Raw genomic sequence first — 25639 nt, 5'->3', positions numbered from 1 at the left:
CAGAATCATTGTAAATTACGTTTGAAGTTTTGTGCAACCTGTCTTATGTAGTAGTTGAACAACTTGCCTCATTCTGGGTGCTGGGATTTGTAGTTTAATAATGGATGGACTTCTCTTCCTTGCTCCGTTTAATGTATGAATATGATCTGGTACTTCATACAGTACATGCAATGTTAACATTAGTTCTAGTTCATTAGATGTGATGCACAAATCTGAGAAATATTTCCCTAAATGTGGCCATACACAAACAGACCCTCATTTGGCCAGGACAACAAAAAAGCCATTTAAGCCATTCAGGTAATAACATTTGTCTCTTGGCGTCACAATAAAGGGACAGACAACTGCAGTTGTAAACTGGATATATATATATATTTCCTAGATGTTAGAATCTGTTTAAAAGACATATAGTAGGCAGCATATTTTGGTATCAACTGTTACAATAGTGTATTTTTAATTTTAGGTGCGCCTGAGTGGTGGGAGGTCAAATGAAGAGGGCTTAGTGGAGGTACTAATGGATGTTAAAGGTGTTAAAAAGTGGGGAACCATATGTGGAGAACAGTGGGGTATGAACGAAGCCATTGTGGCGTGCAGACAACTGGGACTGGGATTTGCCAGCCACGCTCTACAGGTATGTGCCTCCTCAGAAGGTTTAGAAATGTACATGTTACTATTCTGTGTAACTGTCCGCTTGTCTTATTTACACACAGAAGCTGCCTTTGCGCCTTAAATATCACATTAGGCTTGATTATTTCTTGTCTGCATGCAGCAGACTGCAACCTTCAAGTGCCAGCTACTCTTATTTTAAAGTAGAGCCTGCCTTCCAATGTGAAACGGACCCAGCTAGACCTTCATCAGATCAGGGTTCCATGTGGCTCTTATTGTAGTATTTTGGAGGAAGCAAGAAAACATGATATATGGGATTTAATATATTTCAGTAAACCCAGAAACCAACACTAGTAGCATAACTACTTAATTTAGCTCTTAAAGGTGTGGTTCACTTTTAACTTTTATTATGTTATAGAATGGCCAGTTGTAAGCAACTTTAAAATTGGTCTTCTTTATTTATTTTTTATAGTTTTTGAATTATTTGCCTTCTCCTTCTGACTCTTTCCAGAATTTAATTGGTGGTCACTGACCCCATCAGCCAACATACTATTGCTCTGTGAGGCTACAATTTTATTGGTATTCTTACTTTCTGTTCAGACCCTCTCCTTTCCACATTCCTGTCTCTGATTCAAACCTCTTCCTGATTGCTAGGGTAATTTATACTATAGAAACCACATAACTACTAAAATTCCAGACTGGAGAGCTGCTGAGCAAAAAGTTAAATAATTCAAAAATGACTAATAATAATAATTGCAAACTGTCCCATCATGCTAAAAGTTAACTCAGCGGTAAACAAACCCTTTAAGAACTGCAAGCAACACACAACAAACTACTTTGTGCACTTGTTAAGGATTTCAGATATGGGGGCCCATAACAAACACTTTGTACTATCTCAATAACTGAAAACACTAGAGCTACCAGCAATTAGAGGGCCACCAGTCTGACATTCCTGTCTTAGGTAGTCCATTTCTGTCCAGCTGAATCCCCCCCACCCGCCAATAAATATTTGTTGCTTCATGTAGTTGCCACAGATACTGTTGCTTGAGTAATTGTCCTAAGGGAACAGTGAAGCCAATGGATTTAAAGGCAGCATTACTAACTGAACATGTTCTAATGTGAGCTGGGCACAATATATTTTGATGGAAAAACAATAGACTGCTGTTTCCCTAATTGAACATGACTTCTTGCCGTGAAAAAGGAAAAAACGCTTTGCAAAAACAGCATCCTGTAGAGGCCGTTGTTTTTCTTCTTTATTGATTAGGTCAGCACATTTTAAGAGACAAAGGGATCAATATAAAGTCTTGTTCTTGTTGTGTTATCATTTTCCTGTGGCAGGAGACATGGTATTGGCGGGGGACACCAGGGGCTGGAGAGGTGGTAATGAGCGGTGTGCGCTGCTCTGGGACAGAGATGTCAGTTCAACAGTGTCGGCATCACAGTGTAGTTCACTGCCCAAGAGGAGGAGGGCGCTATTCTGCTGGTGTCACCTGTACAGAGCGTAAGTTTGGCCATTGCAATTAAAATGTATTACAAGATATGGAATGTTCTGATATCTGTATTTATATTAACTGTATCTTCTGTCTGTCTCACACCAGGGACTTTTGTACGGAGGCTCAGCCAATAGCAGTGCAGTCTAGGACAATGACACACTTTTTGATTGTGCTACATTAATACTGTAGCTATTGAGTAGAAGGCATCACTTCCTATTTACATTCAAGGGGAAGTGGCCAAAAGTGATCCACGTCATTATGATCCCTTTTAGATCAAAGACACCATTCATGAAAAGTGGACACAAAACAAATATCAGCAAAATGCTCCAAATAAATATTTTCCTTGAATTCAAGTGTCAGTGCGCCCTACAATATGCCATCCTTATAGAAATACTGCTGAAAATGTGTGTCTTGTTGTAAATCTCAAACAAGTTAATGTAGTTGTCAAACGGGCATTGGGTGGGTGTTCGCTTACATGCTTAGAGTTGAAAACAGGACACCCTTGTGCCAAAGTGAATGGCAAAGCCTACGAATAGCCTGGCAGCACCCAGGAAGTACTTTGGGAAGACAGGCAGTGATAAAGGTTAATCTGTCACTAAATGACTCCTGAGAGACAAAACTATGAGAAGCTGCATGGGGCAAATTTGGGGTTTATGCAATGATATGGACAGTAATTTGCCTGATCCACTCATAGTCACCAAATAATGACGTACAATAAAAGCAATTACATACAATCAGTTAAAATGTTAAATTAGGACTGCTTAGCTCTACACTTCTGGACTAATGGACATATTTATCAAAAACCATACAGTTGTGATAAAAAATGTAATATGATTGCAACTAAATTTCATGTGACTGTCACCCCTATTGCGAACCCTCCCCACTGCACCCCCTGCCCAATGCATACCACTATGCATACATTTACTAACTGTGCTATTTAAAATACATTTTTTGAGTAACTGTTTAATTTTCCACTAGATGCACCAGATCTTATATTAAATGCTCAACTGGTTCAAGAATCCGCTTATCTTGAAGACCGACCGCTTAGTATGCTTGAGTGCGCTCATGAAGAGGAATGCCTTTCAAGCTCGGCCGATGATATGGCTTGGCCTTATGGGCACCGTAGATTACTTCGCTTCACCTCTCAAATCCACAACAATGGGAGGGCGGACTTCACCCCCAGGAATGGGCGTCACACCTGGGTCTGGCATGAGTGTCACAGGTATGTTATCCAAGAACTTTGTAATGAACAAGTCTAATTGAATCTGTGAATCTGTCTGTGGGCAGGTGGTAAGTTCAGGGCTCTGATGCGTCTGAATGAGTTAGGGGTGGGTAGGGGGTTGGTGGGGAGGATGCCTACAAGCTTCCTGCCCCTTTAGAATAGTGGGTGGCCAAACTCAGGCTGCACACAATTAAAGGCACAGATCAGAAAATGTGCTTAAAATTGAAGCCTTTTTTGCATTCTGCAAACGGTTTGGGGCATAGTAAATGCCCCCTAGCAGCCTCGGACTGCAGCCGCAACCTGTGCCCCTCCCAAACCCCCTTCCCACACATTCCTTATACTTTTCCATCAGGGGGTCAGGGGGGAGCACCAATAGTTTATGGCGAAGAACAGAACTGGGTTTGCCAAGAGAACATTGCCATTTTTTGGTATAAAAAGAATTGCGTCTCATACAGAACAGCATATGGCATATACTGCAGCAACATTTGATCATTACTGAAAATCTCATTAGGATCTATTTCCATATACTTGTATTCATGTGTAACATATAACAGAAATGTAGTTTAAAACACAGATTTGTAATTTGAGAAATCCAGGACTTTGAAGCTCTGACCAAATCAATGTGGCAATTATTTTAATGACTTTTTTTTACATTTTATACTATTAAGGTTCAGATTCAGGTTTTCTGTGAAGCATTCAATGTTTAAACAAACCCAAACATTTGGTACTTCCCTTGTTGTAATTTGTGCTAATCTGTCCATGACAAGATTTGTTTTTAGAAAGTTAGCAAGTTACAACAAAAAATAACCATTTTTATTTGCAAATTTTAAATATTTGCCTTTTGCCCTGAGTTTTTTCTTTTACTCCAAGGAGATACTTGTCATTATGTCTATTTGGTGCCCATTTCAGCCGAAACTGACAGCTGGAGGCATGTATATAATGAGAATAAAATATGGATCCCCCATGAATCCTAATGAGCCCTTTGAACCATGCGTAGTGTGAGTAACATGTATGTACACGCAAGAAGATTTCCACTGCTTTCTATGCAATGCATGAGATTAAGGATAAACTGTTGAAAATAGCACCGATTTCAAATTAGGTTTCTCTTTTAAATTGGATGTTGAGACGAAAGAGCTCATGCTGAAAAGAAGAATAACGAGTTGTGATAATGTCAGATGAGCTTCCTTTCCTAACGAGCCCTTTTTCACAGCAGTCGCTTGTCAGGACCAGCAGGTAACAAGTAAGCACTGTGAAAGGGATTTCTATAAGCAAAAAGAAACACCACTAATTTATGTGCCCTCCCAGCAAGCACTGGCAGAGCCGGAAAGCACAGAGCTGGCTGCTTCATCATTCTCATGCACTGTAAAATACCAGCAAAAGCACTGGCTTTATACAACAAACACTCCTGACCAGTTGAGTAGGAAATGAGTAGGGCTTGATTGTCTCAACGGTTCTGCATGGCAAGGCTCTTCTCTTTGTACAGAGATCTAGATACATTTGTGGGAACAAAAAGAGAATATGAAGCTAAGCTGTAAAAGTGCTGGGTGTAAAACAGAGACATTGTGGTGTGTTGCCTCTGTAAGTCATTCCCTCCCATTAACAGTGTTTGCAGGGGGCATTAGCAATATTGGCATACATTAGCTCCTAGTTGAAATACCAACCTAGATAGATTGGTAGATATAGATAGATAGATAGATAGACACCTAGATAGATATGTATATATGAACAGTATCAGTTTTATGTACTTTTATACTGAATTTGGTTGAAGGGTGGAACTTACATCTCTGGTTAATGTTCATGGCATTGTAAGGTAATAGATAAATGGAAGTAATTTAATTCAGGAAACTATCTGTTTACCACACACTGAAACCATGTGACACTTAGGGGAAAATTGATTATGCTGTGTAAAAAACGGCGAGTAAATTCGCCACACATAGCCAGGCTTCGCTGTGTAAAAAAAGGTGTAAAATTGGTGTAATTTTTTTACGTGTTATTTCTTCCGCCAGAACTTACGTTAAATAACAGCGTAAAATCTGGCGTTCAGACAGCAATCTCCTCCTTTTATTTTACACAGCTTTTTACGCCATTTTTTCAGCGAATTTGTTTTACACAGCTTAATAAATATACCCCCAAATCTCTGAGAATGGACCCTTGCGTATTGTTGGAGGAAGGGTGCTGCGTAATTGTAACTCTGAGGTTGATTAAATAAATTGGGCACCAGTGGTTCTTAAAACAAATGCATGAAGGTAGAAGAGATCTTTTGGAGGATATGCACAGATGGTACAGTTAAGCGGTTCAGAATTTACTTACAAATGGAACTTCTACATCAGGGGCCAGTGATCAGTCTATGGATAGCCAACTTGCAAATGTTCAGTTCTAAGCTTCAGGTCCTCCAAGTGGAACTTAAGTAAACTACATTAGTCCCTAAGTCTGTACCCTTGAGTCCTTATCCTAAGGGTGCTACAGCTGGGACTCTAATCCTTCTGCTTTCCTTGTTGAAGCATCAGGCTGCTCAAAACTATCTTCACCTACTGGGTCTAACTCTGCCCATGATGTATAGTGTCATCTTCTCTTTTCAACAGGTAGGATCCAAACAGACCAAGTACATGTTGGCTTCCCCTATTATATAATTATTATAATTAAATAATAATAATAAAATAATGGCATCTACTGGCCAGTTACTGAACTGCCAGAACAATACTTTACCCTGGGATAAGTAAACAACTTCCCCTCCCAACTATAAAATAGGGCCCACTTACCTGGCCAAAACCTTAGCGACTGAATAAAGGGTAACTAAAATTTAGTCTCCTAAAGCCTCTTTCAATGAAGGTTGCATTGGTTCATATGAAAATGAATGAAGAACATTGAGAACATAGATAAGTACTGTGATACATACTGAATAAAAAAAGAAGAAACACGACTGAGTATTATACTAAATTAAGTCTAAAACACCCCAATTCCTTAAAGGAATAATAAAGAAGAACACTACTAATAAAAGGTGTAAGAAACCCAGCTCAGTAAACCGCAATAAGAAATATAAATATATAAAAATAAATTGCAAATGAATACACATATAAAATCTTTATCTTCCTACTTTTCTACATTATCTGAGGGGAAATGTAACGGACAGTGGAAGTAATTTTAGAAAGAAGCATTAGTGTATCGAGTTCCTGGCTTTGACTTATAGCTTAAACAAACAGATAAAAGTACATGTATTTTTGGCAGTGTTGATTTGGGCTCCACACAGTAATTGGTATGCAATTCTGTACGTCTCTTATAGGAGCTGCAATTATGCTCTTCTCTTTCCTAAGCCACACTTAAGAGTTTACGTCTATTGCAAAGGCTAAAATGTTTATTTTTATTCATTCCAAATGGAAAGAACTGCTATTATACTGTACATACTGCACTTTATCATTCACCAAAACAACTTCAACCTGTGTATTTAAGTCTATGAAAAGTTTGTTTTCAATTGCGTATGGTATACTGAGGGTGTAGAACATTCCAATCCATTGTCTATGCCATATATATTCACTTCAAAGGAACCGCCACCAGGGTAAATATATATGTTGGGAGTTTGTAAGTGCCTGCCTATCCCTCTGTGTGTGCCTGTGCAAGGAGGGGGAGGAACCCCCACTCCTTTGAGCTGACAGGAAGAAAAGCCTGCACAGGAAGTGCTGAGAAAGAAGCAAACAGGAAGTAAGGCCTGCACAGGAAATGCTATGAGAGAGAAGGGACTGGGAGATCCCAGATATTATTATGGCAGAAAAGTGTGCTTTGCTAAGGGTGCGGAAGGAAAGGGGTCCTTGTCAGGGCTCTGAAGAACAAAGTGTGCTCTTTTCAGGGCATGGAACGCCAAAGGGAGTCCTTCTCAGATCTGACTCAAAACTGACACATAAGTGGGGACTCCATCCTTTTGCAAACAGAGATCAGGCAATATGAAATATTATATGAAATAGCTACTGGCTGAATGTATCATAGCTATTTAAAAGTACAGTGTCCTGCCAGTAAACATATCAACTTTATCTGTGTGTGTGAACTTCCCAGGGAGAGGAATTACAGCCCAGTATGTCCTGACCCTGGGTGGAGGCTTGCCGTTATATAGTGTACCTGCCCACCCATATAGCAGAGACACAGGACTCCTGTAGCACCAAAAAAAAAGTTGGAATCAGGCAGGCTTTACTTACGTATAAATCCTTCAATTCTAAAACAACAAAATCATTCCAGGACAATGTGTATATGGTGAGGATGGCTGTGCAGTCTTGTAAGCAATGGTGAATTCAATATGGTGCTGGTTTCACACTTGGCTAAAAATCATAATTAACTTTAAAATGGTCCCATTATTGGAGATCCCCAAAGATCTGCTACAGTCCCTGTCCGTGTTTTAAATGAGAGCTGTGCATGTTATAAAAGTCTCAGCCAGAGGCACAGTATAAGGGGAACAGCCAATCCCAGGCCTGCATTCATACAAATAAAGACAGGTTTCGGTTCCCCATTAGACAGGTTTCGGTTCCCCATTAGGCTGATGGGCCATGGAGCAAGTTAGTCGCATGTGATACTGTGGGTGACTAACTGCTTCAAATTGCCGGTGGAAAGGTCTACACATCGCTTTGGCTTTCAAATGCCTGCAGGAGAACATTTTGCACAACTTTAGAAAGCTGAAGTGATGTGCAGGGCTTTCCAGCAGCAACTCCTATTGTTACCGGTGGAAAGGCATTTTGGAGCGTTTAGTCACCCACGGTAACAGAGATCTATTGCAGGTGACTAACTGGCTCCATAGGTCATCAGCCTTAGATCCACATTCCTTCCATATCTAAAAGAGTATAATGCACTGGCACATTCTTGTTTTTCACACAATATATTCCTTTAAGGGGTGTGACAGATGGGGAGATTAGTCACTGCGTGTCAAATCTTCCTTGTCACGAGCGACTAATCTCCTGAAATGCCATCACACCGGCTAGAATGTAAATCGCCGCTGGGATGGCATGCGCGGCGATTTACCAAAATCGCCAAAGTTGCCTTGAGAAGTTGCCATGGCATTTTGGGGAGATAACTCGCCCACGACAAGGGAGATTTGATGTGTGGTGACTAACCTCCGCATCTGTCACAGCCTTTAAGCTAAGAGTGTCTATCACATTTATCACATCAATTGCCTTATCATATGTGAGCAGCAGTATGTAAACCAAATATACTATTATAAACAAAGGAAAGTGTGATGTAGAAAAATGTTGCCCCAGTGTTGTATGAAACCCAGAAAAATATTTGCTACCTTTCTAACTGCTCTTGGGTGTCTACTCTACTTGCTGCATATTGTTATCAATTATCAATCATTATCAATAAAAATTCCACTTGTTACTGTACATCATCTATGAATGTTATAAATCTTTCTCTTGTTAATTCCTGCTGTAGACATTACCACAGTATTGAAGTTTTCACCCACTATGACCTGCTCACCATGAATGGAACTAAGGTTGCAGAAGGACACAAAGCAAGTTTTTGCCTGGAAGACTCAAACTGTGGCAAAGGTATTCTATTATCCTATATATGAAGAATAGAGGGGTACTCTCCTACTATGCAAGAGCACTTTGATATCATGCTGATTTCCATGCAGGAATACAAAGGCGCTATGAATGTGCCAATTTTGGAGAACAAGGAATAACTGTGGGTTGCTGGGACTCATATCGACATGACATTGACTGCCAGTGGGTAGATATTACAGATGTCCTTCCAGGGGACTATATATTCCAGGTAAGGGCAGTTGGCTAATCTATGTCACTTTTCTCTGTATTAATAATAGTATTATTAATGTATTAAATTTTTCTTAGGGCAAACTTCTGTTCAAGAGGTTATAGCCTGTAGTAAGATGTAGGTCTAAAAGGTCAATTTCGAAGTATAAGGTATTTAGCAGCAAGTACCAATTGTCCTCACCCCTTTACTGCTACAAGTTGGTCCACCTTGTCTGCTGATGAAGTGCTTAGTATTTGTATTACTTTTCTTCTATTCCATGCATGCAATTCCTTAACCTGTGCATCAATCAGCTTGGCTGTCCACCTCTGGCCATTTACTATTTTAATATATTTCTGTAGAAAATCCCATATAGGACATCAGTGACCTTTAATATGGCAGTACCTCCCTTTTCCTACTACAGATGCCTAGTTTTTCCTAGTTTTGATAGACAGATTGGTTACAAGTCATCTGAACAGATAATAACAAGAGCCATTTCTTGTGTTGCTTAAGATCACCAACCCTTGTAGACTGCCTCAGGTTCCATAAATGATTTTGTATTTAGCTTACTCTTCCTGGAGAATCAACTCTATTGAAGGTATCTGTGTCACCTGCAAAGAAACATACCTTGCCTTGGATAGTACATGTATTACCATTCATAAATATATTAAATAGAACAGGATCCCCGAGGAACACCATTTTTTATTGTCCTATCCATAAAGCTTACATCTTTAACCACAATACTTGACTTCCCAGAGGTGGAACAGTTGAGTTTGCGCCTTTCCATACAATAAATTGATTGACAAATTGTGAAGTTGTTAAGTCTGTTAATAGCACTGTTTATGAAACAAACTAGTCCAGAATACTGCTGCTACTGACAAGAATGAGCTTAAAATCATTCACCGTGATGCAATCTAGTCCATAATAGAGGTTCAGTTACTCAGCACTTTGTGATCTATCGCTGCTGACAGGTCAAGCAATATTAATAATACAAAGATTCCTCTGACCCGGTCCATGGAAAGGTCATTTACTAGGCACTTGCCTGTTTCTGTACACTGTTATTTTCTCAAGCTGTATTGGTAAGGGTCATAAATGTCAACTTTGATAGGTGGTTTTCCAGTTGGATTGTTTCTACTTTCTAAATAACCTTTCCACCAAATGCAAGGATTTACATTAGCCTGTGATTAACTCTACTGTGAGACTCTAGTGAAGGAACTTAAAAAATATCCATTCATAAAGATCAACCGAAGGCTTTTTCTTTTATAAATGTAGAATTTAGGCTTCTTAAACCCTTTTAAAAAGTTTGTGTACTGAGACAGATCTGTGTTCCATATGGTATGGATCATGAATTGTGTTTGTTTGCTTTGTACATTTCATATAAGTAAAATAAAAAGTAAAAAGACCATATTGTAGAGCACCAGGCCTTTAAGATGATTAAAAAAATGTAAAATATTTATGCCAGCTTAGCTAAAAATCAATTGCAAGATATGATATAATTAAGAGAAATAAATCATAGTTAAACTTGAAGAGTTATTATTTAAATAGACCCTATGGGAAATAGCATTGCAATATTTCAAATCTTTTTGCATAATGGGTTTCTGGCTAAAATATTGCATTCCTGTAATCTCATTGGAGGTGCACCAGTCAGGGATCTGTACCTTTCTAATTGGTTGCAGTTTTAATACATAGGCTAAAGAGTTAATATATCAGTATCTGTGTATCCTAAGGTGATCTTAAACCCAAAGTTTGAGGTGGCAGAGTCAGATTTCAGGAACAATGTGATGAGATGTCGATGTAAGTACGATGGCCATCGGATCTGGATGCACAACTGTCACACAGGTGAGACATTTACATTTTTGTGAGACACAGATCTAAGCATGTTGCTGCCAATTATTCATTCAATCAGTCAAGGAGAAAGGTGATACCTGTCTAATTGAATTAGATAGAATGGTCATATAGGGTCATTCTTGAAACATGGAGTGTTTAAAGTAGAAGGAAAGGATTCATGGCTGGGGGGTGCCAATTGTTATTCATCCCTCAAGTCATTGTAATTACTTACCTGATACCCTGCGCTGGTGCTCCTGCTAGCAGAAAACTGCACCGCTGCCCACATTTCCACTGCACTGCACATGCATCTGCCTGCGCCCTAAGGAAAGATGAAAGAAGAGGAAGAAGATCACTGCGGATCAGCATCTACAGAAATACCCTGGACCAGTGCAATTTTCTGCTAACAGGAGCATCGACCTGGGATATCAGCTAAGTGATTACAATTAGTGATGACCAAAAATTTTTTTCAAAAAACGTCCTTTTTTTTGGGTGGGTGCAGGCCATCAAGATCCCTTATTCCTTTTTTATCCTAGTAGACATTCTTACAGTCCAACTGTTTGTGGAAGCGTCTGATTCCTTTTTACCAGTTGTGTATTACCCTTTTGTTATTGTCTACCTATGAACCCTCAAGCTAAAACCAATTGGTTATCTACCAGTTAGTTTAACTATTTGGAGGTGAGGGGAGCTGTATTGTTTTTGGACTGGTGTGACAGATTTGACATTGAGTCTCTTATCTGCTGTGAATGGTAAAAAGAGAATCAGTGGGAAATAAAAAAGGAACACTCAGGGACAAGACCCAAGAAACAGAACCCGTCACTGCTGTTTAGAAAAAAGTTCAACAGTTGCTTCTTTTATTTCTATTTTGTCTGTTTGACAGGTGACGCATTCAGTGCAGACCTAGAGGAAAGCTTTGAGCACCAGCTGAGACTCTCTAACAACCTTGTGTAGAGCTGGTTATGAAGAAGAACAATATCAACCAACTGGCAAATTCCTACATATTGCCTAAAGAATTGCCAAAAGGGACTACCACATTTTAGGTTTTCTTATGATATCAAGATGCCCTTTTTGGCACACATTCTTGAAAGGAACTTGACCAATCATCACCCCAATACAATGAATCATATTTGCTTTCAATTTGCACAATACCTTGAACTTATCCGGACTAGAATGAAAATGAGAATTTTTGTAGCAGTTTAATCACTCCTGAGAAGACTTCAAGGACAGTCTTACCCAAGGAGGACAGACACCTGCTGATAAGGGACACACTGATGAAGAATTTATTTTTGTTTACTCCTATTTATTATTAGGCCTATATAACTGCATTGCATATATTGATTTCAAAAGGGGTTAAAGAGAGACCCACTTTACCCCAGAACCGAATAGGTTGTGACTTTTAATGCTGTTACAATTGTCCGTATGCCTCAGCGGTGGAAAGAAAAAATGTAGAACACTTTATTTGTTGTATAAAATGTGCATCATATTGTATTACATATAAGTCTTCAACCTGTGGCATTCCATGACAGGGCAGTAAAAGAGAAATATGCAATGTTTGATCATGCCCAAATGGTCCCTGACATGAGAATATGCACAGTCCACAGAAATCCAGCCCAAAGCTGCCAGTTGGATCTCTCCAGCTCTCTAATGTTTACACCCATCTCAGATGTTTCTTGTGAAATAACTGGCTGTCCTTTTGCCATGTCTGACCTCATGAGTAGGGCTGCCACCAAAAATAACGGGACACTACACTATTTCCCTGAGTGGCTCAGTTTATTATCTTAATGACAGCTGAGGTCCCCTGAGGAAGGTGCATTTTCCAAAGTGGAAAAGCATGTTATTTTAAAAAATGGTGTATAAATAGGCCATGATCCGATCCAGTCATGCCTACATCTTCCCCAAACACAAACTACTAACCATCAAGCTCTGCCCCTTTCAAGACCCACAACAATACACCACTCCCCACTCAGGATCCTGACAGGACCCCTGCCTGTCCCCCTTACTCATGAGTGACATTACTGAAACTGAACTTCAGTGGGACATGACAGAACCCACATGGTGAAACTATAGCATGTTTTTGCTCAATTAGGACCAACTGTATTTGTAATTAAAATGATGTGACATTTGATGGGACTGTTACTGGTTTTGTCAAGTCCTGTACCAGCTTTCAGAGGATGCTGGGGGTTGCAGTGTTTTCAGCAAAAAAATAGACTAGCACAACAGGTGTGATGGTGTTGTGCCGGTCTAATTTTTGCTGGACTGTTTTTGGAGTGCCGGCTATAAGGAATGGAGGAGGTAAGGGTGTGCTGGTTAAAAAAAAATTTTGGTTGTATTTTTTTACCAGCTGGAGAGAAACTGCCAACATTTACTTATACCTTATTTGCTGTTAGTATGACAAATGAGTGAAAAAACCCTAAAGTAAGACAATATTAATTACAGATGTAAGTATTTTTGAATTGGTCTTCATTATTTATTTCTTATAGTTTTGAATTGCCTTCTTCTTCAAACACTATGTAGCTTTCAAATAGGGGTCACTGGCCCCAGCAGCCAAAAACTATTGCTCTGTGAGGCCACAGTTTTATTGTTATTGTTACTTTTTCTTTCTATTCAGCCCCTCTCCTATTCATATATCAGTCTCTCATTCAAGCCACTTCCTGGATGCTAAGGTAATTAGGACCTTAGCAACCAGATAGGTGTTATAACTCCAAACTGGAGAGTTGCTTAACAATTATTGAAATACTTAAATAACTACAAATAATAAAAAATGAAGACCAATTGCAATTGTCTCAGTGATACTCTCTACATCAGTGATCTCCAACCTTTTTTAACCGTGAGCCACATTCAAAGGTGAAAAGAGTTGAGGAGCAACATAAGCTTGAAAAATGCCTGGGGTGCCAAATAAGAGCTGTGATTGGCTATTTGGTAGCCCCCATGAGTACTGGCAGCCTATAGGAGGATCTGTTTGGCAGTACACCTGGTTTTAATGCAACCAAAACTTGCCTCCAACCCAGGGATTCAAAAATAAGCACCTGCTTTGAGGCCACTGGGAGTAACATCCAAGTCACTAGTTGGGGATCACTGCTCTATACCTACTAAAGGTTATCTCAAATTTGAACAACAACTTTAACAGGTATTGATTCTATAGGCCTTACACTGGATATGCTGTAGCCAATATCATGCTAAATCCTGTACAAATGGAATTCTTTGTTCATGTGGTGTTCTTGTTTTGTACAATGCACCATGTGATTTTGCTCCTGGAATTCCCTGGCTCTGCATGTGTGCATTAAGGTTTTAACACTGGGCACAAACAGCGAGATTGTGGGTTGAATGGATCAGATTCTGCTATTTCATAAGACACATTGGTGTAACTACCATATGGCAGACCCTGCCAACCACTCCCTTGTGGTGCTGCCCAGAATTGTTTTTTTCAAGGGAGTCTGGCTAATGTGAGAGGATGGAGAGCACACAAAAATTTTAAATTAAAATTTTCAATCAGAATTTCAGCTCTTCTAATGCACTAGCAATGCTAACCTCCTGGACCTGTGACAAGGGTCAGAATGCCAGGCACAGTGGGCAAGGGGGGAAGCTCAGAATTATGGGAAGGCTCTCTCTCTTTAAGTCAAATAGTTCACATTTTGTTAAATTATTTTCCTTTTCTTGTACTTCCCAACTAAGATATAATTAATTCTTATTGGAGACAAAACAATCCTATTGGGTTTATTTAATATCATGGATATCCAAATTACAAAAAGATCCCTTAATCCAGAAAACCCCAGGTTTCAGGAATTCTGGAAAACAGTTCCCATACATATAGTGCATATTCATTGCTCACAAATCAGATTTTCGAAAAACTACCCTACTCAGGCAATACTTCATTACACTTGTCAGTATTCATTTAATACAAAAATACATGACATTGAATATTATAGTTATAGATAGATGTATATACACATTCCTAGACAGCTATACTTCATGTGTACAGTCCCAAGCAATGGGAAAGTGGCCGTATATTGTTGTGCAACACTGTTTTTATACCCTGAGCCGGGGGAAATCAGCCTTACAAATAGGCTCTCCTCACTGGTTATCATTTTCCTTGTCCTTAAAGCTATTGTAACACTTGTTTGACTTAATAGGGGTATTATTACCAGGCTAGTGGACAATAGAGCATGTGTTACATGCAACCCCCTTTCCCAGGTTGGGCCTCCGCCATATGGGAGCTGTGTCAGGGACTAGATGGTGTTGTTGAACTACAACCCACACTGGTGTTGTGCAATATAATAAGTGATAGGACACCAGGAGCTCTTGCCGAATAACTGAATAGTACTTTATTGGACAAAGGCACATATGGAATAGTGCAGCAGGGTTTATACTCACAGATACAGCAGTATAAGATGTTAGTCACAATGGAGAATGCAAGGGTGACCTTTAGGAACAGAATACCCCTCTTGGAGGATGCACAGAGGATTAGCTGATACCTGAGATGAAGACCTTTCAGTAGGGAGTGTTCCGGCCGACTATGGTCCAGGGGAGAGCTCCTAACACTGGTACCTGGCGTCTAATAAAACCGGTCCCTAAAGAACGACAACAGAGCCGGGGTAGGCTAAACCCTTTTACATCTCCTGGATGGGGCTATTAACTGCCCTTGCTAAATAAGCTGACTGTTCTCACCACTTCTAGAGGGTGCTATAAATGGTACTGACTGTTCTGGCTTTACCTTGTTCACGGGGCTCTGTCCCCGACTTAAGGAATAGGTGGTACTCTTTACTGGGGCCTTATGCCTCCAGGCTCAATGACGTGAAGCCTGAGACAACAGCAGCCAGAGAGGAAGACACTTCCTTGTGCAAGACACTATATAGTCTGCCAAGGGGAATGGTCAACCTGAGCTAAACCTATTAGGAGCAACTTAATACTGTAATCTGAGTGTAGAGGGCTCTGCCCTATAACAGTACAGATAAAGAAAAGTTGGGAAGTAAAGCCATAGGGAGCTTAACCCTATGGGTCCCTACACTATGTTCCTACCTGAGAACTTGTAGAATGGGCTCTTATTAAACAACTACAAATACGTAATATACCTAATAATATACCTCCCTTTATTGGAAGTTAGTTTTAGTTGAGAATAAACTTCAGACAATATAATGATCAAAACCATTAGATTCAGTCACAGTAACAATTCTTTGGCACAAACAGAGTGGGAGGATCAATTCTCCTAAGAACCTTGGTATTGCTGCCTTTCTACATTAGGCTGCTGCCTGGACTCTAGATAATGAGGAGAAAATTCCACAGGCAGTATACTTAAACACATAAGCGAGACAATTATTTCTGAATAAGCACATCACACACTGACCTTCTGAGCTGCTCTAACAGCCTGGCCCAAATATTCTTTTTGATACACTCACATGTCTGTATTATCAGTGAATTAGCCTTTATTGGGCAAATGATGTATGTAAAAGGGAGGACATTAACTCAACAAAGGGGCAAAGATAAAACAAAGGTGCATTTATTGTCTAGCTTATACTTTTTAAATTGAAGAAAGATTTTACAAAGACTTGTTTGAAAGCTGAGAAATGTAATACAGCTTTTTTAAAGGGACTACAGAGTCTGTTGACAGATAGGGTTTTTAATGAAACAGAGAGGGCACATGTCAGCTTTCATTAAAGGTACTTGTATCAAAATGCACTCCTTGCACTGCTTGCCCTGCTTTTGGCCAGAATTCTGGGAAAAACACAGCATTGTGGGATAAAACATGGTGATTGTGCTAAAAACTGCACTTTGATCACTGCACTTGCAGACGCACCCTCATATCTTGTATGCATTTTTTCATGCAGGAAAGTGCAGTAAGAGTGGCTTGAAAGTGTTTTCTGTTATCCTTTATTTTCCATTTGGGCCCATTTATGTATAGCGGGACAAGTCATGTTAAGACTGGAGGCAGTCATTTACAACCACAAGAGCAGATAAGCAAAAAAATCCTATTTATTAAAGATCTTTGCGTCATTGTGCGCTACTTGCAGTTCTGCATTTGGCGCTGCTGCCTTCTGTTCCAAATTTTGTGCAGTTGCACCTATTGACACAGGGAAACCCTGGAGCAACTGTCACCTTCAAACCATACTGTAGCTTCAGGGGTCTCTCAGCGCCCAGTGTCAAATTAGTAGGGTACACATGTCATTCTCAGGCACAACACCATAAATGACACCAGTGGGATTTTTCACTGCAATTGCATCATGATCCTCATTGAAGTTAAAGTGCAACTGCATCAATTTTGACGCATTGTCCACATTTATATTAGGTGCATCTCCCCCTGACGACTGCAATTACACTTGAATTATGGAAAAAAGCTCTGAAGTGTGTAAAAACATGGCAATTGCGTTCAAAATTGTATTTTTACATTTATATGCATAAAGGTAATGGTAGTCTGAATATCTTTATTTACAAAAAGCCAGCTTTAAAAACAAATATTAGCATTTATTTTAGCTATACCATAGCATGGTTTTGCTTCAGTAACCGGGTGACAATTATAAGTCCTCTGGTCTGAATGCACGCTATTATTATTACTATTCAGTTATAAAGAAGTTGGCTTGATAATGAGTGATTAAATGCACACTCAGCCAGCTGAAACATCTCTTATATACTAAGGACATTAAAAGGAAAAATTCAAGGTAATGGGCAGACAGAACCATCAGTTTCAGTTTCTGAGCAATTTTTCTGTTAATTACGCTGAAAGAAGTATTGCGGGTGGCAGCGAAGGCAGCACAATTTACTTGATTATACCTAGAACCGAATTGCATGTGAAAACCTTAGAAGAAAGATTATAAATGCGACTCCATCAACCTCAGGCAGAGACTCCTGGCACGAGGCAGAACAAGGGACATGCTGTTTGGGGCAGCTGTTTAGTTGTGATTTAGTTGCAGGGAAGATTAACAGGAAAGCAAATGAATTTATTGGCAGAATTTCCAGTTTGCAAAAGGAAAGCAAACCACATACCCTAGACAGAAAAACGAACATTTCAGATTTCATCCTAAAATATTTCAGATGATCAACATTCTTCACGTAGCCCAAACCATTCCATCAGCCAATGTAAAACAGAAACCCTTTCACATTCAAGTTACACACCTTAGATTCCAGCAAGTAGAAGAGCTAAGCTCCATTCAATAAAACATTCTACATACAAAGTCATTTCATGACACAGTGCAATTCCTCCTGGAACCCTGGAATTTAGATTTACGCGGCATCCTAAATAAGGCTTTGAAAAAAGCTTCCTTAAAGAAGGCATTGCTTGGTTTTAGAAAAAACCAGAAGACATCTATTCATTATTATTGTATCTGTATGTGGCCAACAAGCATAGGGTAGAGGGTGCCCCATTTACATTCACGGGACCCGCTCTTTAGACTTAAATGCTCCGATTAATAAAAAGGCAAAATATTACAGTATAAACCAGGTCTTATAAAAATAGAACATTTTGACTGTCCTGCTGATTTTATGCTTTTATTGGTGCCTTCTCTTTAAAGGGGACCTGTTGTGTCCAAAGGCATGGACTGATTTTACAGGGAATAGTTACGGAAGCCTAGTTATTATAACATAAGCAATATCTTGACTATGAAGGTTTTCAGTCATACAGGTCATGGTATAACTAGTACAAGTAAATCAAGAGCAACTGGACTTGCTGAGTAATCAGTGAAGATGTTTCACTACTCATCTGAGAAGCAGGTATGGGAAGTCCTTGGTATATAAACTCTTCCACTAATCCAATCACAATAGTGCGTTGTAACTTTTCACTTAGATGAGTGGTAAAACATCTTCAATGATTACTTAACAAGTCTAGTTGCTCTAGATTTACTTATACTAGATAAGCAATATAGTCTACAATACAAAAGATTGGTCAAGGGCCTTTTGTGTTACCCACAATGTCTTGAGGAGGGTGGCCATTAGTCTTTAATTACAAATATGAGTGGCTGAATGTCAATTGGGCATGCTGGGAGTCACTGTGATGTACTTATTGCATGACCCATAATAATGAGAAATTCATAAACTGCAACATATCTGTTATTGAAAGGGACAAAGACAAGCTTTCCAATTAGACCCTTATCACTTATAACTCACTATAGTGCTAATTTACGATGCAATCGGTCAAAACTGCAAGACCATAAGGGATGCCAGTATACTTCCCCCACCCCATGAATACAGGGCTGCCAAATGCAGGCAGCGCTGTATTTATCGGGAGGTCACAGGCCTCTGTGCTCTGAAATAGAGTGCAGAGATCTATGGCAATTCATTGAAGCTGAAAGGCAGGGAGCAAAGTGCTAAAAATGGCAGATTATGTTCCTTTTTTGCACTTTGCACCTTCCAATTGCCTTGCCTTCCAATTTACAAATTACCCCATATATATTTACTTTTACATTAGTTTTTCTGGTCTCACTTTCCCATCCAGGCAAAAACGTTTGCTTCGAAAATACTTGAACAATTTGCTAACCATAATACTGCCGGAAACTCTCTTGCCACATCTCCCTGCAAGTTACTGAAGAGGTTAATCCCATTTCACTTTCATGCCAAGAACTGAAAGACTGCTTATTGATGCCCAGTTTTTGCCCTGCTGCTTGCTGATGTGCCGCTGATCTCTCCCTATGTTGCACTCCAGAATGCAGTCCATGCTTTCCTAATGTGCGTTTCCTGCTTTCCATCAATTCATTATCACAGTTAGCCCCATTCATTAGCACAGCATCAGACTGGATACATGAATTAACATTGATCAGAAAGCAATTTGTAAGTGCATTACATCTGTGAAGCCAGGTGGTGGCTGCCAATACATTCAGTGAGAACTGGAACTGGCGGGGATTTGGTATTGCTATTTAAAAGGGGAGTTGAGTGATAAATGCACACTGTAGTTGGGGGCTGCTGTGGATAAAAATGTGCAATTTACACAGAATAAACGATTCCATTAAAAAATAGATTTAGTTCTTTCAGCCAACTAAATAAGGTGTGGGTACTCTGTTTTATGGTTCTTATGGCCAAGTGTATTTACATGTCCCCCATGCGGTGGCTTTTTTATTCTATAATAAATGGCTGTGTTTGGGAGAGCCAGAGGAACATAAAAAATGTATAACTGTAATCAGTACAGCCCTGCCATATGCATTTATTAGACATGCTCCTGCTGTTGAAGTGATTCAGTAATCTTATTTTAAAGTAAAACCACACAGTAAAAGTTTTCTAAAATCTTCCAGTGGCCTAAATGATGCAAGAAGATCCTTTTGAGTCTGCATGACTCTTTCCTTTTGGCTTCATATGAACATAACCCAAAGTAATCTTGTGGGTCTTGGACTAGAATATTTGAAAGAAGGCCGCTTTGCTGAGTCAGAGTAATATCTTTCCTTATTGGTGGCAGGCCCAAGGCTATATTATTATACTATGAGCATCTCCACTGACTCTAATCTAGGGTTGCTACCTTTTCTGGAAATAAATTATCCTTTCTCTCTCTGCTCAATTAATGACATACTGGCCAGGTGGCAATCCTACTCTAGCCTGGGTATTTGGGCAATATGAGTGAATTGTATATAACTTTGCCTAATTGTGGGAGACAACTGTGAGACACCACTCCCATCAAAGCAAACACAAATTTATTTTGAAAAAGCTGCTTAACTACAACTTCCAGCATTCCTCAACATAATACATTTTGTCTATAATATCATATTATAGTGTGCTGGGACCAGTTGCATAGCAATATTAGGATTGGATTCTTAGAGCAAACCTGGGCAAGTAAGCGACCCTCCATTTCGACTCCTGCCTCCTATTGCGCACACCAGTTCTTTGTTCCTGTTATCATCACAGAACCTTCACATCTCCTCAGCTGACTCATTATATCATATGGCTCACAATGTCCCAATGCATTTAAGAAGATTATTATTACAACCTTTCCCATGTAATTCAGTCCTAAGTGCATGGTGTGCCATCATGTACTATGTGATGCCCAAAGTACAATCCATGAGGCCATCAGGCAGCATGGGTTTAGTAAACAGCAAGTTGGACACAATTGATCTAGAAGTGCTCATTCCCTTCAAGCCACTAGGCATCTAATGCTGGTTTATATCATTGTAAAACACTCATTGTTTCCTAGAAATTGAGCTACTATTTTAACTAGAATTGTCAGCTTCCCTTCATTTTCATTCATTTTTTGAATGATTAGTTTAGTAATTGATTAGCCCTTGAATTGTCTCCAGTTTTACAAGCAAGAACTTGCAACATTTAAGTATTTTATAATTTAGTACAGGTATAGGACTTGTTATCCAGAATGCTCAAGACTGGTGTTTGCAGATACGGGGTCTTTCTGTAATTTGTCTAATCTGTAAGTCTACTCAAAAATCATTTAAACATAAAATACAAGAATCCTTTGCCTCCAATAAGGATTAATTATATCTTAGTTGGGATCAAGTACAAGGTACTGTTTTATTATTACAGAGAAAAATTTGGAAACAAAATGTAACTATTTGATGAAAATGGAATCTATGGGAGATGGCCTTTTCATAATTTGTAGCTTTAGGGATAATAGGTCCCATACCTGTAGTATGGAAGTAATTAGAAGAAAAAAACAAATATGCTTGTTAGGCGTATCATGAATGATTGGCCTGGATGCACAATGACCATTCAGAAGAATAATATGTGCCCTGACCCAGCAATGACCCAGTAAGTATTGGCAGCCTATTACTATTGCTCCTGTCCAGGACAGTGCTAACCATATGTCGAAATCAATGGCCATAACCGTACAGAATAGTGAAGAGCAATTTTTTTTTTTGCCAGGCAAGGATTTGCAGCAAAATTCAGCAAATTGTTTTTTTTTTTTGCAAAACTGTGGCATAAATTCACTGAGAAAAATTAGGAGAGACAAAAAAGTCTTCAATGCGTTTCGCAAATTTTTTGGCATTTGTGAATTTTTCATCAGTTTTGAGAATTTTTCAGCACAGCGGGATGGGACAGATTCGCTCATCACTAGTACAGAATGCAGAAATTGTAGCTCCATGCTTCACTGCCCAAGGTCATGAAAGATCTACTTCAACTCATTATCAGGTACAAGTTTGGGTCTGTTATTTAGAAACCCATTATCCACAAAGTTCTGAATTACAGAAAAACCATTTTCTATGGACTCCATTTTAATCAACTTACTTAAAATGTAAAAAATGATTTGCTTTTGCTTTCCAAAATTTCATTGGTAGTGGAGTTTTTCAGTTACAGTCCTGAAAGCCCGACTAGTTGTGCTGGGAAATGTATTTGCTACAGTATGTAGACAAGATCTGCATAAACTCATTACCAGGTACAAGTTTGGGTCTGTTATTCAGAAACCCGTTATCCACAAAGTTCTGAATTACAGAAATACCACATTCCATGGAAATTTTCAAAATGATTAGCTTTTTTTCCTGTAATAATAATCCAGTACGCTGTACTTGATCCCAACTAAGATATAATTAATCCTTATTGGAAGCAACACAATCCTATTGGGTTTATTTAATGTTTATGATATGTTATGATATTATGATCCAAATTACTAAAAGACCCCTTATCTGAAACACCCCAGGTCCCCAGAATTCTGGATAACAGATTCCATACCTGTAGATTTAGTCTGTAAGTTCTATTGAGCAATACCCTCTTTACCTCCTGCATTAGTTTTTGTATGTTTGACATATACACCCTTCTGTTGCACAGCACTGCAAAATAAGCTGGCAATTTACAAATACAAGTTATAAATCCAAGTCCATTAATGGGAATACCTATTCAGGTGACTTTGGTTATGTTATGCATGTCTTTTAGTTTTGTCTTTCCCTGCCTTTCTCTAATTGTAACCCCGACATGCTTGCTGACTTGCACTGACTACTGACAGATTTCCAATTTAAAGTGTTCACATTGTTGCCTTATTGATCTCTGTCCATGACTCAAGGATTTACTAAGGTGAATCAGTTTTTTTCCTCTTATCTTCTGACCTCTTCCCCAAGCTCAGGACATGATCCACGTTCTTACCTACATTTTCATGTGTCCACTTGTACTAATCATTAAAAACTACCTTAGACCAATCTTTTCTGTCCAATTTTAATATAAACCTCAAAGTTTTACATCTTTTCCCAAACTTCTATTGACCTCAGTTGACACAACCTTTTGCTGGTTGTTACCAAAGGCAAACACTTGAGTCCACCTCCAACCTAACGTCTGAGGTTTTGACTACTTTTTCTACATTCAGTACATTCAGTACATAAAAACGGTATTTGAAACATGCTGCAGCATTGCTCTATTATTTATATGGCTTTTAATTATATATTTATACAGTTATATCTCATTGCACAGTCTTTGAATTTTCTTTTATTCATTTATTTTGATGATTTCCTACACCTTCCATTACACCACAGATCTGAAAAGAACAAAATACATGTATGGAATCAGTTATCCAAAACCCGTTATCAAGGAAGCTCTGAATTATGGGAAGGCTATTTCCCATAGACTCCATTATAATCAAACAATAAAAAATAAAATAAAAAATAATAATCTTCCTTTTGTACTTGATCCCAACTAAGACATAATTAATCCTTATTGGAGGCAAAACAATCCCATTAGGTTTATTTAATGTTTACATTATTTTTTAGTAGATTATGTAGAATAGAGTATGCTATCCAAATTATGGAAATATGGAAATTCTGGATAATACCTGTATCTAGTTAGCATGGTGCTGATCAACTTTTTCCAGATTTAACAGTTTGCTTTCTGTATGGGATGATACTATTCAAAACCAATAACATTTATTAAATATATTTTTTTTCAGATTGTGGGGCAGATTTATTGTAAATATTTGATTTTAATCACTATTCCAAAAACGGTATCAGAGATGCTTCTAGAATTCTTTATAACAGGGCAAGAAATACAAAATAATTTTTTATTTGTGTTCAAAAGTTAATAGGCTCTGGTTTCTATTGTTGCCACTGTTTGTGCAAATTATACAGAAGAGAGCAAAGGATGGATAACTAAGGCAAAATACACGCACACACACACTGAGTACATTTAGCCTGAATCTTTAGTAATTCCCTATAATGGTCCTGCAGCTCCATTACCTTCTACCCATCATCATCATCATTCTACACCATCTACCATAAAAAATATTTTTTAATACATGGAGAATGCAAATAAGATGAAAAAAATACCAGCCATTAGCTGTAATACCCGACATGATGTTTCTATGTTTTGTCTCTGATGCCTTTATCATGTTCAGTCTGGAACAGAAAGCACAAGCAGTTGTCATGGTTCACCTCCCTCTATAAGCAATACACTGGCATCAATGTGAATCTGGTATACAGAAACAATGAATGTCTGTAAAGCTATCCTGCCGCCCATTACATGGGTACGTCCCATTGATCACAGCCCCTACAAATGTATATGTAGGTTTGTCTTTGCATTAATTCTATCTTAGTTGGGATCCAGTACAAGGTACTGTTATTACAGAGAAAAAGAAATAATTTAAAAAATGAATTATTTGATTAAAATAGAGTCTAAGGGAGATGGCCTTTTCATAATTTGTAGCTTTAGGGATAATGTGCTTCCAGATAACATACCTGTAGTATGGATCTGTAATTAGCAGAAAAAAAGACAAATATGCTTCTCAGCAGTATCATGAATGATTGGCCTGAATGAAATGACCATTCAGAAGAATAATATGTGCCCTGACCCAGCAATGACCCAGTAAGTGTTGGCAGCCTATTACTATTGCTCTCGTCCAGGACAGCGCTAACCATACGTCGACATCAATGGCCATAACCGTACAGAATAGTGATAAGCGTTTTTTTTCCGCAAGGTAAAAATTGGCATTTCGCCATCAGCTAATTTTTTCACGAAACTGCAGCAAAAAATTTTCAGCAGTTTCAAAAGTTTTTCAACAAAGCGGGATGGGAAAGATTCACTCATCCCTAGTACAGAATACAGAAATTGTAGCTCCATGCTTCACTGCCCAAGGTCATGAAAGATCTACTTCTTTTAATGCCCTGCATAAACTCATTATCGGGTTTTTAATGAAATGATTTAAAATGTAAAAAATGATTTCCTTTGCATTTTGGTCCTTTGCCAAATTTCATTGGTAGTGGAGTTCTATAGTTACAGCCCTGAAAGCCCTACTAGTTGTGCTGGGAAATGTATTTGCTATGTAGAAAAGGCAGGTGTGATGCCTTCCAAATACCCCCAAGATGCCATTACTGAAACTCAGGGGATGAGATGGGATAATAATTCAATACTTAAAGGGGCGATTCCCTTTAGAGTTAATTTTTAGGAAGTTATAGAATGTCCTGTTCTAGCAACTTTGCAATTGGTCTTTTTTATACTTGCATTATTTCCCTTCTTCTTCTGCTTTTCAACTTTTAAATGGGCGTCACTGACCCTGACAGCCAAAAAACTACTGCTCTCTGAGGGTACAATTTTATTTTTATTACTTATTTTCCTATTCAAGCCTCCCCTTTTAATCTTCCAGTCTCTTATGTAAATCACTGCCTAGTTGCCATGGTAAATAAGACCCTAGCAACCAGATAGCTGTTGAAATATCACACTGGAGAGCTGCTGAACAAAAAGCTAAATAACTGAAAGACAACAATATATAAAAAATGAAGACAAATTGTAAATTGCCTACAATATCAATGTCTACATCATACTAAAATGTAATTTAAAGGTCAACTCCCTTTTTAACATGCCCCTCACATTTTGCCGATAGGCAAGAATGTTTCATTAAGGTTAAGCATTAGGTATAAAAGGGGTCATGCTAAAGTGAATGCAAATG

At 38.7% G+C, this 25639-nt stretch overlaps 1 protein-coding gene across 1 annotated transcript in view; it reads left to right on the top strand.

The window, feature by feature from the left end:
- The window catches only part of loxl4 (lysyl oxidase like 4), a 46461-nt gene extending 33475 nt beyond the window's left edge, over positions 1-12986 (top strand). Inside the window, exons 9-15 of the mRNA XM_018095780.2 lie at positions 461-628; positions 1942-2104; positions 3075-3318; positions 8725-8840; positions 8927-9063; positions 10767-10878; positions 11744-12986. Of these exons, the coding sequence (XP_017951269.1) occupies positions 461-628; positions 1942-2104; positions 3075-3318; positions 8725-8840; positions 8927-9063; positions 10767-10878; positions 11744-11814 (1011 nt within the window). The 3' untranslated portion in view covers positions 11815-12986. The remainder of the gene's footprint in view (positions 1-460; positions 629-1941; positions 2105-3074; positions 3319-8724; positions 8841-8926; positions 9064-10766; positions 10879-11743) is intronic.
- Positions 12987-25639: the final 12653 nt, after the last annotated feature.

The sequence above is a fragment of the Xenopus tropicalis genome, chromosome 7 (genome assembly GCF_000004195.4).
Source record: "Xenopus tropicalis strain Nigerian chromosome 7, UCB_Xtro_10.0, whole genome shotgun sequence".
Taxonomy (NCBI): domain Eukaryota; kingdom Metazoa; phylum Chordata; class Amphibia; order Anura; family Pipidae; genus Xenopus; species Xenopus tropicalis.
Note: the sequence above shows the minus strand (reverse complement) of the source record. Positions and strands in the feature narration are given on the sequence as shown.